Here is a 14,839-nt window from a genome sequence, read left to right as displayed (position 1 = left end):
TTTGACTTTGCTAAAATATGCCAGATGAAAGCAACGGGTGTAATTTCCCTGTAGCAGGCCTTGAGCTGGAAGTTTAAGTAATATAGACAAACACTTGAATACAGAAGAAGAATACCCTGCAGTTTGTAAACACACCTCCTTCATTCAGAACAATTAAAAATATTGTTTGTGGTTACCATTATCGTAATTTCTCTTTTTAATGTTGGAGTATTTCCACAGGATTACTGTAATGAAGAGTAACATTTACTTGCTGTCATGCATGAAGGCAGCTTGGCACTGTTAATTTTGGCCAATGTAAACGTTTTTGAACGGTGATAAAAACCTTTCATTTTTCCTAATTTAAAATTTTAGCAGCAAATGTCCTCAAACTTTGTTGTATTGCTTTCATTGTAATTTAAATTGTGAAATGTTTATGAACTTCTTTATTTAAGGATTACGGAAAAAGATAAACAGATAAAAAAGACAGAAGATTCTCTGGCATTTGAGCATGTCCATTTAACAAACCGGGAAGAGGAACTCAAGGTATGGCAACTTGTTAAAAGAGTGCTAATGTTACTGATACTGTGGAAAAAGGGTTGTTTTATTAAAACTTTATTCAGAATGTGGTGTTAAATATTTGTTGGTAAAGTCACAGAAATTAGATGTGCAGTATTGCTTCCAGGTTAACCTTTCCAGCACACATGGAAAATGATTAGCAGTGGACACACTTATCGCAAAGTAAAAATTAATGGAATTTGCAAGTTGGGTTCGCTACTCGTTGAGCGGATATTCTCTTCAGTACCGGATAGATCCACTGTGCTCTCTTCAGGCTGTCCATGGATGGGAAATGGCATCAAAATACAACTAGTCCAGCATTTCTTTTATTGTCATAGAATGGTTATTCAACCTCCTTCTGCCTCACTCATGATATCATACTTTACCACTCCAGGTAGGTCAGCCCATAGGCCTGCTTTTGAGACAGAAAGAAGACAAACTTTGATTCAACACAAACATGAGGCAGAAGAACCTGCTTTGTAATCTTGTATCCAAATTCAGTTTTGGCTGCCATAGCGTGGATCAACTCCCTAGCACACCAACCTACAGAATTGAAAATTATTACAATTTAAATGTCATTTATAGACCAATCCTTGTTCTTCGGTAGGTGATGAATGGCAAAGCTTAGTCATTTATTTTCCAGATGAGTATCTTTTTTGGGAAAATGTGTTTATTCGGTTTTCAGAACAATGCAGTTCAAATTAGTGCATCATTGCATTAAGTACTTTCAAACTATTGGTGTGGTAGGCTTGGGGACAGAAGCTTTCCAAATGAAGGCCAAAAGACAGGAGGAAGGGACCAATACCAGGCAATCACATACTTTCAGACGCTACATGAGGTAATAATGTGAATTGCTAAGCTATTCGTAGTTCTTAAGTGGACCCACTAGCAGTAGAGAGAGCAGGGAAATGTGGGTGCGGGAGGCCCATCGGCACAGTCAACCCAGCTCCAGCGTCCGCTATCACAATGAGGGCTATGTCATCTTCCTCCGGTGTGGCAGAGTCAACCTATCTCCCAGGGATGTTTTGAGGCCCCCAACTTGTCTAGCATATCACCCCAATACTCAAGGTCTCTCTGTTATTATCAGTACAAACTCTCCGAACCACTCCTCTGCTGCCGTCCATTTCAGAAAATCAGTTCGCCATTTAGGCAGAGTTGGCGAGGTCATGCTTACCCATTGTATAGCATTGCGTCGCTGTGCCAGTACTAAACCCAGTTGAGCGAACCTGTACAGTATTTTTTTCTATTTGTTACGAAGAGGCAACATTCACAGCATGCAGTGTCTTGGGTGTAAGTTCTACTTTCACCTTTGTCACTCTGCACACTTCCTGCAGTACCTCACCCCAAAATGTACACGGACCCAGGCAACATGTCCAGAATCTGCGGAAATTGCACCACAGCTAGCACAACCCACCAAACGTGTCTAGTAAACCCTAGGTAAGCTCTGCAGTGTCAGATATGCTCTATAGGGGAAGTAAAAATGTACCAGCCTAAATCGGGCATTACTGACTACTTCTCGCACCTGTGCCAGAGCTCTGTTCCAATCCCCATCTGTTAGTGGGGTCCCAAATTCTACGTCCCAGGAGTAATATTCATCTGCCTGTCATTTTTTTACTGCTGTAATTAGGGTAGTGAGATGATACCTTTGTAGGATCCTGGATCTAGAATCACTTTAGAACTTGGGACTGCATCGGCCATGACGTCCAGATCCCACAACTCGTACGGTATATACTAGCAAATTGCAAGAACTGTCCTCGATCTACACCATAGTGAGTTTCAACCTCCTATATGGACATAAAGTTGTCATTTAGGAATATGTCTCCTGCTCTCTGATAGCCACCCATCAGCCATTTAGAAATATCCATGGACTCTTGAAGATACAGGAAGGGGCCTAACCACCAAATCGGGAAGATCTTGGCATAGGGCGCCTGCTTTAGTACCTTTGTGACTGCTTTTTCCCATGTGTGGGTCACCTGGGTGACCATAAACTGAGTCCCCGCTGTGGGTCTACTGCTGCTCATGAGTAGGTTGGGAAGCTCGGAAATCACAGTTGAGCCAGTAATTCCTTCTCACAATTGGGTCCGTCGTCACACCATAGTACAGTGTATTGAAATAGGCCCACCAGATAATATAGTTGGAGTTCCGGGAGTCCAAGACCCCCCGGCTAAGATCCAATTTCAGGATCTCTAAGCAGACCCTGCAACTCTTACCCACACCAGGTGCACCAACAGTGGGTCAATCTGCTGAAACAGTGTGGATGACCACACACAGAACGAATTCTGCAAGGCATAAAGGCAGCGGCTTAATAAGACCATTTTGCTTAAGGCTACTCTATCGCCAGAAAGGGCAGTGTAATCCAGAATCGAATCAAGGCTGCCAGGCCCTCCATTATTCTGCCCATGTGCAATTTGTATTGTAGGTGACGGTTGTGCATTATCTGCAGACCCAGATAGAGGAAACTCCAAGTTTCCCTAGGCAAACCCACCTCTGGGAGTTTGGATTCATTCAAGCTATCCAGGGCTGCCAGGGGTTATAGCACTGTCTTGTGATGATTTAACGCAGATCTCCAACACTGCCCAAAAGTGTGCCATCTGTCGCATGAGAAGGGGCACAGAATGCTCTGGGTCCTTTGCATTAATCAGTGTATCGTCAGCTTCCTGTGTTACCCAATCTCACATCTGATCTCTGAAATACGTTGCCAGTGTCTCCATAGCGAGGGCGAAAAGGAGCAGCAACAATGGGCAGCCCTGTCGTGTACCTCTCTTGATGTTCAAGACGTCGTCCACTTTATTACACATGTGGACGCGTGCACTAGATGTGTTATACAGGAGTTGCACACATGCCAAAAACTCTGCACCGAGACCCATCCGTCAGAGGACCGCCCATATATATTCCAGGACAAGGTGTGAAATACCTTCTCTATATCTAAGTCTATCAATGCTGCCCTCAAGTTAGTGGCCCGGGCTTCGTGCATCACATGAGATACTAGTCTCAAGTTCATACGAGTACCTCTTCCCGATATAAAACCACATTGATCATCTTGAACTAGGTGCGTGATGACCCGGCTCAGCCTTAGCGCCAGAGGTTTGGAAAGCAATCTAACCTAGACGTTAAGCATAGAGTGCGACCTGTAAGATCCTGGGTCAGCAGGGTCCTTGCCTGGTTTTGGTGCAGCCGAATTAGAAGAGCTTCCCGCATATGGCCGGGAGTTTGCTGGCTTTATGTACCTGGAGAAGTGTTTCAAGGAGTGCATTGAGTCGGAGATTGCCTGGAAAAATTAAACCGGTAGATCATCCTGCCCCAGACATTTCCCAGATGGCCGCTACTTTCCTATGCCCCTTTGCCAAGGACTCATCTCCTGCTTCACGTCCCTGTGCTCGTCTCTGTAGCCTCACGGGGCACTCCTTCCCTTCCCCCAACTCATGCTCCAATTTCTTTCTGATACCATAGGTCTTGCCGATGCTTACGCAAAAAGAACAATTAATGGAGAGAATGCAGGACAATGACATACATTCACCCCAGTACAGAGATCTGGGCCTAAATCCATCGTTTTTTTGCTCACCATGCAAAACCGGTCCTAGGATGCTTGTTTCCAGTCCAGGGAGGACCTGGCTTGGCAGTTTGGGCTGGACTGTTCCCATGAGGCACAGGGTCAAGACTGATGTGCATACAGCCAGGTCTAAGCTGGGGTGGCATGGTGAGCAAAAGAATGATGGATTTAACCCAGATCTCTTGACTAGGGGTGAATGTTTTGATATGTTCTGCATTCCGTCCATCAACTGTGTCTTTCTTTCTGAGGCTTACTCCTCGGACAACCACATTAAGAGCCGCGCCCCCCCCCCCCCCCCCCCCCCCTCTACACCGCATGTTTGGGCGGTGTTCCAGTTTGTAGTAAAGTAGCCTTGTAGAGTTTCCTTCATATCTGTTATATTCCGGTCTCCCAGTGTTTGGGGCCGAAGTCTCCACAAAGGGACTCAGGCCGGTGTTTACTCACTCTACATTCGAATAGCAATGAGTGTGGTCGGAGAGGAACTGCATCTGATAGCTTATCTTCTCAATATTAAGGGTGCCTTCATTTGTAAGAAGGAAACTGTCCATGTACTATGAGCTCCATGAGTGTGGAAATACCAAGAATATTCCTTTATTGTGGGGTGGAAATCCCACCATACTTCAACAAGTCGAAGTCTAATCATGGTTTCATGCAGCCCTGCCATCATACGGGGCATTGTGCCCATCCGGGGTGGTCTAAGTGATAGTCCAAAACATAATTAAAAGCACCTGCCCAAATGATAGGCATGGCAACGTAGGAGAGCAATTCAGGTTCAGTAGCTCCGGAGAACTCTTTATCATCAATATTAGGTGCATACATGTTAAGCATGCACAGTTCCTGCCCATCCAGTATACCATGCAACAGGACATACTATCCAGCCACGTCGGCTACCTGCCCTCTCATCTGGTACGCAACACTTTGGGTAACTTATGTAGACACCCCTGTGGCATACGAGGAATAAGTGGAGGAGTATAATTGCCCTCTACATTTTTTATGAAGTTTCTGGGCTTCGGCCTCCAATAGGTGTGTCTCCTGCTGGAACTCAAGGTGTACTCCTGTCCTTCAAGGTAGGTGTGGGTCCTATAGCATTTGACAAAAGAATTCAACCCCCACACATTCAATGTGAGGATGCGCACTGAGTGAGACATTACAAAGGGTAATACCAGCCATATCTATCCCCATCCGTCCCCCTGCCCATCTCCCATATCTGCCTCCCAGCACCCACAATACCTGATACTCAATTGCTGCTGCACAAGCTATAGCCATACCTCCTAAACAGCTACTATTTTCCCACACCGGGTAAACATCCCATAACTCAACTAATGCTCCGGAAGCTAGAACAGTCAGGCAATAAACCTCGTGAGTCTCTTATTCTTCGTTCCACTCCTGTATGACCAGTGATCCTCACTACACTACGTTCAGTCTTGCACACACACGGTAAAGGGGAAAAGAAACCAGGAAAAGATTTTAGGGCTGGATAAAGCAGTAAGGACAAAAGACAAAAAATACAAGCGGGTGTGGTTTCAAATCAACAAGCATGCATCCAGATCTCCGTGTAAGATGCCTCCCCCATATCCCACACCACCTTTGTCAGAAGAACAAAACGGGCCCAGGGTCTGTAGTGGTCCGAGTCCAACAACTAGGATGCAGCCAAACTAACCGTCTCAACCAGTGCCCTGGCCTTCTCTTGCTCTTGACGCTGTCTCTACAGATTCAGGGTGCCATCCAGCCTCGCCACAACTCTTGCATTGGATCGTGAACGTTGTCTGCTTCTCTTTCTGCTTGTGAGCAACACCCCCTCCAACCCTCAACCTCTTCCCTCGTCGGACTCCATCCTGGAGCCATACTGAGGTCCAAGTGCTTTTATAACTCACAGAAATGCATGTTGCGATTTACTATAGTTCATATTTTGGTTAGCCTATACCGTACCTGTACATTTGGAAAAAAAATAAGAAACAAGCTGATAATTGACCACTAAATTACCACACAATGTTTAACTCGCCTAAGTTTCTAATGGATCGTCTAAGGATTGTGTGTATACTGTGTAGGAATAGTTGGTGCACTCAGTCTTTTGTTATATCTCTTGTCCTGTTTGGTAATCAGTCAATCAATCAGGATTCATATAGCGCTGCAAATTACCCTAAAGGGTATCCAGGCCCCTGCAGGCCTCGGAAGGCTCATCCGAACAGCCTGGTCTTTATGGCCCTGCGGAATTCTGGAATTGAGGTGAGGGTCCGGAGCTGCATGGGGAGGCTGTTCCAGGTCTTTGCAACCATATAGGATAAGGAGCGCCCTACACTTCTGCTTCAGTGGATGCGGGGAGTGTGGGCAAGTGAAAGGGAGGTGGAGTATAGTCTTCTCAATGTTCAGGCTTCTGTACAGGGAGCCAAGGAAGTTGATTATTGTGATGTGGGTTCATTGGGTCAAGGACAAGTCTGGCTGCGGTGTTCCAGATGGCTTGTAGTCTCTGTAGGAGGTGTGCTGTGATTCCTGTGTAGAGCATTTTCCTAGTCTAGTCGACTGGTGTTGAGGGCCTGTGTCACGGCTCATCTCGTTTTCAGGGGTAGCCACTTGAAGATCTTCCATAGCATGCGTAGAGTGACGAAGCAGGCAGAGGAGACTGTGCTCATGTGTGATTTCATGGTGAGTTTACCATCAGTGATGATTCAGAGGTTTCTGGAGTGGTCGGCGGGTATGAGTTCCAGGTCTGAGGGCTACTAGGAGTCGTTCCAGGGGTAGGTGTTGTTGCTGGGTTGGTGGTGTTGAAGATGCAGTGTGTTTGTAGTCCTGCCCACTTTCTTGTAGTAGAAATGATGTAATGCACCAGTTTAGTTAACATTCTTTATTTCGTTGTAGGCGCTTCAGAGAGAGAATGCATCACTCAAATCTGAGTATCAACAAATTCAGGCTCTAAAAAATGAGCAGGTAAGAAGTGATAACCTGTCGCAGTTTCACTCCAACTGGGTAACTTCCCAAAAATTGAAATTTGCCCAGAGGTGCTGATTTAACGGCTGATATTGCATGTGCTTGTAGGATGAGTTCTTGTTAACACCACAGTAAAATACACTGCACGTCTTGCTTACTGGTGGCCTCTGGGCATGGTGTTTTACATTTTAGATGTCCACTTATCATGGCACATCTGCTACAAGTCTGCTAGTGTTGTAGAATATGTCAAAGAAGATACTTGTTCCCAGGCAGTTGAGACACACACTAGTCCAGATTTCAGATAGAACTTTATAAATGGATGCCATGTCCTTATTTTCCCATGTCACTTTTTGCCCTGTGCTCAAACAGAAATTCCTATTGGAACCAAAAAATCAACCAGATGTCATCCAGAAAATAAACTCCCAGTGATCTCCAAAGGTTTTCTCTTTGAAGCATCCAAGATACTGCAGCATTGTGTCGGTATAAAAACTGCTTTTTTGAAAACCCGGAACTTGTCAAAATACAAAACCATTGTACATCCAAAAGCATAGGCCTACACGTGTAACCTCTGTTGAACGATGCATGTTTTTGTGACGCTTTAAAGCTTTAGAGTTACCATTAAGACAGATTATCAGCCGTACTCCTAGTTGTCCAAGCATGCGTGAATTGTCTGCACCTGGTACGCTTTTTGCCCATAGAGAATGCCTTTCCCTTACAATGCTATAGCTCTCTGGCGATGTATCCTTTCTTTTCTACCCTCAGAATGCACTTAACTTTACCATTTTCAACCATAAATGTTCATGCATCTCTACAAAAAGTAAAGGACCTGCAAAATATTTATGAATACACAGAAACATATATGTTTGTGTTGATATTTGCCATGTTCACTCTCTTGTAACAAACACATTCCCCTCCCTTAACCCTATGATTATAACTGCTGACACCAATTTTTCTATAAATCAGAATCAGCAAACTTTTACCCACTGATCAGTTTTTTGCATGCGTAATTTCACTTTCGTGTGAAAGAAACTGTATCAATTGGTATTAAAGATGTAAAAAATCTTGAGGCAGCTCTTTAATGGGTCTACTTTGTGCAACAGATTGTATTCCTTGTCCTCTTGGCTAGACCCAGTATGTTTATTTTAAATTCAATTTGCGGTCTAACTACTCTGGACTGAATATACCTTGCTATCTTTACCTTCGCGTGAGCCTTTTTGTCTGGATTTATTTTTTGTTTCATAAAAGGAGCCCCCCCCCTCTCCCTACTTGCACAGAAGAAGCTAAAATTAAAAGTATTTACTAGGATTTAGTTAACTACACTGAATTGTCACTCGATGTTCCTTCCCCCTTTATAGGCTGTGCCTTCCACCAGAGAGTCCTCCCATTGCAACCATAAAACCTTTCCTGATGCAATAAATAACATGATATTGGAACATTTTGGTCAAAATAGAAAGCAAATAGACGTTGGACATGCTAATCATTTTAGATTTAAATACTGGAAAGATGTTCTGTTTTTGCATAGAAGAGGAAGTATGTGGGTAGTGGATAATTTCTCCCATCAAGTGAGTATTACACCGTTGCTGCATCTGCCATGCCTATGCAATATGTTAGAAAAGACTGATTAATGTTCTTTTTTTAACATTAAAAGGCCAACGCAGTAAGCACAGTTGCTGTTGTGTATGGGATAATAGTGTGAGTTCCAACTAGGAGGAAACAGCCCTTCAGCAGTGCTCCCATGAGCCGCTAGGCAGTGTTCTGCGTTTGTTCCGTGCTGCTCGCCCGAAAGTGACAAGTGTATGCGCACAACCTTTGATGGCTGATGCCAGATCCCTTTTTTTCCATGCCTTCTGTCATGGATCGGGAGCTCCTCTTCCAATATTGTCATTTTTCCAATGACTCTTCAAACGAGTGTGCTAGGGAACAATGTCCCCACCCAAAACGGGTTTCAAACCATGCCACGTGTACGGAAAACGGATGTCTGTCATGGACCCCCTGAAGGTGTGGCTTCTGCTGAATTATGTGATAAATGTACCTTCATGCAGACAAAGGTGTGAGACCGGGAGCTGAAGCTGTATGTTGCAGAACACTCAATGCCGAAGTCGTACACACGAGCGGTTGACTTTGCTCTCAAAGTCCTCTGGTAAGTTGAAGTTAAAGTTCAAGTGCAAACCTTAAAAAGAATTACGCAGGATTCAACTTTATCCCGCCACTCTAAACCTAAATAGAAGGTGCTAGGTTGTCACAGTGTCAGTCTCACATCTCCGAGGTCTCTGGTTGCAGAGGTAGCTTCTCAACTGATCCCAGCGGGCTCTGAGTTTCCCGGGCCATTGGCCACACCACAAAAGATTGAAGCCTTCAAGGAGGCTATGCTGCAAATTTTTGGCGTGCTCCCAGCTTCCTCTTGCATGCCGGTGGGCCCCAAAGTCGAGTTGTTACAGGCTGATCCTTCTACAGCACCATCTGAACCACTGGGACCTGTTAATGGTCCTTTACCGACACCAGTATGACTTCCAACGCTAGCTTCAAGACCTTATTAGGTTCCTTCCACTTTGACGCTGGTACCAACACTGCTGGCGCTGGAGGAGGATTCAGTACTGATACGAATGTCAGATATCAGGCTAACTTTGGTTTGATTTTGACCAGTGTTACGCTACGAAATCACAAAAGGGCAACCAGGCATCGTGCACCCCTGGTTCTCACCTGGTGAATGTCACATCTTACATTTCAGTAGAGGCTCTATTGTCTTTTTGGCTCTGACTCTGACCATATTCTAGAACAAGGGATACTTCAGGATATGGCTGATGATGATGGCTTTCTCATCTCTCACTGCACAGAGGATATGTTTTACATGGATTTGCCAGAAGCCAGTGGGCTTTACACCTCAACACCTCTCCTGAGGTAGAGCTTGACTCACCACTTAGCTCACCAGCAGAAGAAAGTGCCTAATTTGCAGTGGTGGTCCAGAGGGCAATTGAGGCACTGGATTCATAACTGCCTTCAGTTGAGACCAAACTAATGTCCTGACAGAGATTGTACAGCCTGGGCCACCTACTTCTGAGCCATTGAACCCTTTTGATGAGGCCCACTTTGACCCAGACAATTCTTGATGGACAGGGCATGGGCAAATATGTTACCTGTGCAGGTCTAGATATTACAAATTGCCTAGGGAGCGCAGTATGAACGAGGGTCCTGCTTTGTCAACACACAGGGATGTGTTCCACCACCCTTTCTGACATGTGCAAGCCTCCCTCATGGATATTCTTGTTGAGTCCCGCCCAGTGAAACGTCAGGCGCCACCTTGCAGTGATTTGAGGACAGTTACGTTACAGTGCATTTGTTGGGTCTGATGATCCCTGCCAATCAGTTTCTCCCCCAATATAAGAAGTTCAAAGGCTATTTCAGAGGGCTGGCATATAGGCAGAGACAGTGTCCCCAACCAGGATTGCAGTCTTCCCATTCCTTTTGAGGCCAAGGACACAGGTCTGGCAGGCAGCTCCCGGGCTAGCAGGGGCATCAGCCCTCCTTTACTGCTTCCCAGTCGCCAAACCACTTTAGTTTGCCCTTAGTGACAGATGGGTTTTACAAATCATTCCATATGTCTTTGTCTTTCCTTTTCATTAAAACGTAAGACCGATCTATCTTACATGATGAACTGTCACTCTGGCATGAAATAATGGACCTTGCCCCCCCACCCGCTGCTTTCATATATTTTCTAGGGTGAGGATTCTGTGGTTAGAAGTATCCATCAGAAGAACAAATTGCTTGCCTTCTGTAACTTTTTTTTCTCAAAGCTCTAGGTTATGGGGAAAGTTAAACTGGTGTTTTGGAGACATGAGCTGGGCTGTGTTGGCGACATGAGCAGCGGTGCAGCCACACAAAGTGGCAGGATGAGGGGATCGGGGAGTGTATGTGTTCTCTGGCTAAGAATGTACAAAAGCACTTTGGATAAAAACACTATGTGAATAGCTAGTGACTTGTTCATGTTCTTCACCCTCAGAACCTGAATATTATTTTCTTTATTTTTTTCTTTATTTTTTTCTTTGTTTTACTTTTTATGACCAGGCTAAGCACCAAGGTGGTTTTCCTAGCACCTCACAATCAGTCTGGCTTATTGCTGATGTGGGGGACTTTAGATGGATAGTCACCTCTTTAAAATATACCAATCAAAATGTGAATGGTAGTAGTTAAGTTACTCAGGGGTAATGGGCAAGTTACTTGCACCTTTGAGCAAGATAGAATGCAATTCAGTGAACAGTTGGGGTACATAAAAATAGGAAGCTACCACTCTTCTTTCTCTAGGCTGCAAGGATGGACTTTAATTACTGCCTGTCAGGAGAGGAGAAAGTGAAAGCTTGATGAATTAGTCATCTCAACAATAGAGCGATATGAGTCACAAAACCTTTCTTTGTCCAAAAACATGACCGTATGTGGTTTTTTCAAGAACGGCTGCACTGCTCTTGCATTCGTGAAGAGGAATTAATCATGGAGAGAAAGAAAGGAGTGAGAGAAGTAGAGAAAACATTTTAGAATTCAGAAAATACCCTAGGGAAGAATTTTAATTTCCTAGTTAAGTTCTGCTAAAAGCAAAATTCGTTTCAAGCTTTGATTCCTCTAAGAACTCAGCTAGGAACTTTCTGCTGACTTCCAGTAGCATGCAATGTGTTCACAAAAGCAGCTTCACGTATTGAGATAAAGCACCAAGTAAAATTTGTGAAAAAACACCAATGATACTCTCAGTATTTTTGACTTCTATCACATTGTCATGAACAATGCTGTGAATTAATTCTAATAGGCTTGCTCTTTTAGCCTCAAAGCCAGGTGTGACCCATACTTTAACTATTTTTTAATGCTTTGAGATGTTGGCAGTGATATGCTCCAACAGCATTATTCCATGTTTTTTGAAGCATTCTAATTGTAACAAGTGGTCTGTATGCTTTGCCTTCATGTGCAGCAGAAGCATTGTCCTGCGTTAGTAAGCCACAATTCAATTCTAAATGAAGAATTGAATGCCAGACATGAGCAACCTCCTGCCTGGTTCAAATATTCACCTTATTTGGAATTTTAAATTACACTGCAGATTGCTGCCTGAAGGCCACCCCAAACTACGCCAATAAAACAGTACCTTCATTATCTGCTGTCAAATCTATTAGCACTTTGTGAATATACTAACAACATTGTTGATAATAGAGCAAAGTCCTGTCAAATGCCCGTCTAGGAGGAGGGATTTTCTTGGCCATGAAGGCTTGGGATAATTCGAATAAGAGTGAATTATAACGCGAGACAATCACAAATACATAGTGACAGATGCCAGGTTTTGAGTAATTGTTATCCCATCAATTCTGGATCACTGGTTACAAGTGACTGAAAAATACACAAATCCATCCAGGTGCCACAAATCCATCCAGGTGCCAAAACTCTACAAATATGAACATATGCTACAGATCTCCTAATGGCTACATCTTTCTTAAATTAAGGACTGATTGCAGGGTGTAAAAGCAACCTGAGTGGAGACTCTTCCGTTTTAAAGGGCCAAGCCTTAAAATACCACTAGATTGATGGCAGTGATATGTTAATATAAACAACTGCCATGCACATAAACGGATGTGTGTTATGGCCTAATGGACAGTAGCTGAAGGAGACTGTAGTAAACTACTGGAACACATGTAATGAAGAACCAGTGTGAAACGTTTACCTTGAGTTTAGTTAATAGAATGCTTTCGGCCTGTGACAACTGAGATCATCCTTTGGATAACCAGAACATATAATGTATTATTAAACAACCCTGCATATTCTATAGACCAGTATTTTCAAGAACAGAGATGCAGTGCAAGTGAGCAATTGTGCTTTTTTAATTTTGAGTTCCAGTCTTGTTTGAAGCCAATGCAGTGATCCTAAAAAAATAAACATGAATGCATACTCCTATGTAGTTCTGTCAAGTTTCTCCAGGCACAGTGCTTGTTTTTTTATATAAACTCCCATTCATGAGTAATCCATGCAAATACATATGGGTGTATTGATCAAAAGCAAATGTGCTTAGTGAGGCAATGTCTCTCTTACAGTAATCACAATGTGATTGGTAGTTGCATGCCTGATGTAGTGAAAAGACTACTGACATTGAATTATTCTTGTTAGCAGTTATGCCTTCTGGTACCTAGAATTCTTTATCTACTTTACAGTCAGTTACAGGAGTGATTTGCAAGGCCCTCTTCTCCTGTTTTTAGCACATTGATTTATCTTATAGAATGACACAGCCAGGGTCACCCTCGCTCATGCTGCTTTCAGAAGCTGCTTCCATTCACTTTTCAGGAACATCTCATCGGCCTCCCTCCATGTTTCTTCCTATTCCACCATGGTATTACAGTTAGCTATAATATTACACATATGTTTTGCTGAATGTCCCCATCTAGATTTTAGGACCAGAGCAAGGGATAGAGTTAACTAAGAATCTTTTACTTTTAAGGAATCCCTCTCTGAATTGAAATAACTGCATTAAGACGAATCATTTACTACCAGGTAAATTGCTTGGGCACGGTGTGTGTACTATTTCAATAAATAATTTTTTGTCTTTTCGTTTTTCATTATGCAGGCTGCTGCTGCACATGCTTTTGAACAGATGCAAAGAAGGTAAAATATATAATTACTATATAAGCTACATTATATTTTGTACGGCATCAGTATGCAACAATGGTAAATGATTGTATATATATTTAAATATAGATGTTTATTCATATTTTGACAAAATCCTAGAACCTGTACAAAGACCAACTCCGGGAAAAGACACACATATCCTCTACTTTGCCCGCCATTTACTCAGACTCACTTTTTAAAAATGTTAAAAGTCTTAAAAAGAACCTCACTTTCATATGCACCTTATACTCCAATTGGGCAGTGAATGCCGAGGGCATTATATAGCCAGGCCAGAAACAAATGTTTTTCTGCTTGCCACTCAATAAAGTATCCTTTTAGCCGACTATATATAAGGAGACTCGGAGGAATATAGACTGAGGCACCCTCTTTCCCACAGGCATTGCATTCAGAAAAGCACCAGTCATGTTCAGTTGCTGTAACCATTTCTTCTGAAAACCCTATTGCGAGTGTGTACTTTTTTCCCATTTGAGGGTCTACTTCCTATGTTAAAGCTAAACCCAGGTGATGAGACCAATATATGTATTGTCAACTTCTGTCTTATGAAGTAAATGAGCGCTGGTTACCCAAAGGTTAAGTAGACTCCTCACACGAGCAACCAGTGGTTCCACAGATTAGTTACTGTGTCCTAAACCTGGAGGGGCAGACAAGGCGAGCCCTCATAGTGATAAAAGGACTACTGTCCATGTCATAGGTTTCATGTGTGTGCATGGTAATGGTAGCATACTGTGATAAGTAGTCATTTTAGTGACTAGGCTTTTTTTACCAGGTTTGTGTGAATGTGAGCCTACCAGCCCATTCATCAGTTTGCGGTAAACCCGGCATCCTAGTGCTGAGATCCTGAGTGCAGAGCATGTGCGTGTATTTTTATGTAGTATGCATGTGTTTAAATGAGCCAGAGTTATACAGAGGTTCCATTTTGAACGTTTTTGGTCTAGGCTGTGTACAAGATGGAATTGAGGTAGCTTTTCTGAGATGGCAGAACTGTATGTTCGAGGCATATGAGCTGTAGCTCATATGCTTTAGCATAGATCGCCATCTGGTGTTGGGCCTAGATGTTTGCATTCTGTTTTTCTTCGAAGAAGTGTTTGTAGTCACGAGGTAGGTGACTCCTCCTTTCGGTGATAGTGCACATGGGCATCAACTCCATCCTTAGATATTTTTTTCTGCCATCGGTTTCAGATG

The 14,839-nt window shown here is 43.4% G+C and overlaps 1 protein-coding gene across 16 annotated transcripts in view; it reads left to right on the top strand.

Annotated features, from left to right (window-relative positions):
• Positions 1–14,839, top strand: part of KTN1 (kinectin 1) — a 447,380-nt gene that overhangs the window by 187,724 nt on the left and 244,817 nt on the right. For all 16 annotated transcript variants that reach the window (XM_078659859.1, XM_078659855.1, XM_078659854.1 and 13 more), the window contains exons 14-16: positions 432–522; positions 6,941–7,009; positions 13,596–13,633. In XM_078659859.1, the coding sequence (XP_078515985.1) occupies positions 432–522; positions 6,941–7,009; positions 13,596–13,633 (198 nt within the window). The remainder of the gene's footprint in view (positions 1–431; positions 523–6,940; positions 7,010–13,595; positions 13,634–14,839) is intronic.

Source organism: Lissotriton helveticus, chromosome 9 (assembly GCF_964261635.1).
Source record: "Lissotriton helveticus chromosome 9, aLisHel1.1, whole genome shotgun sequence".
Lineage (NCBI taxonomy): Eukaryota > Metazoa > Chordata > Amphibia > Caudata > Salamandridae > Lissotriton > Lissotriton helveticus.
Note: the sequence above shows the minus strand (reverse complement) of the source record. Positions and strands in the feature narration are given on the sequence as shown.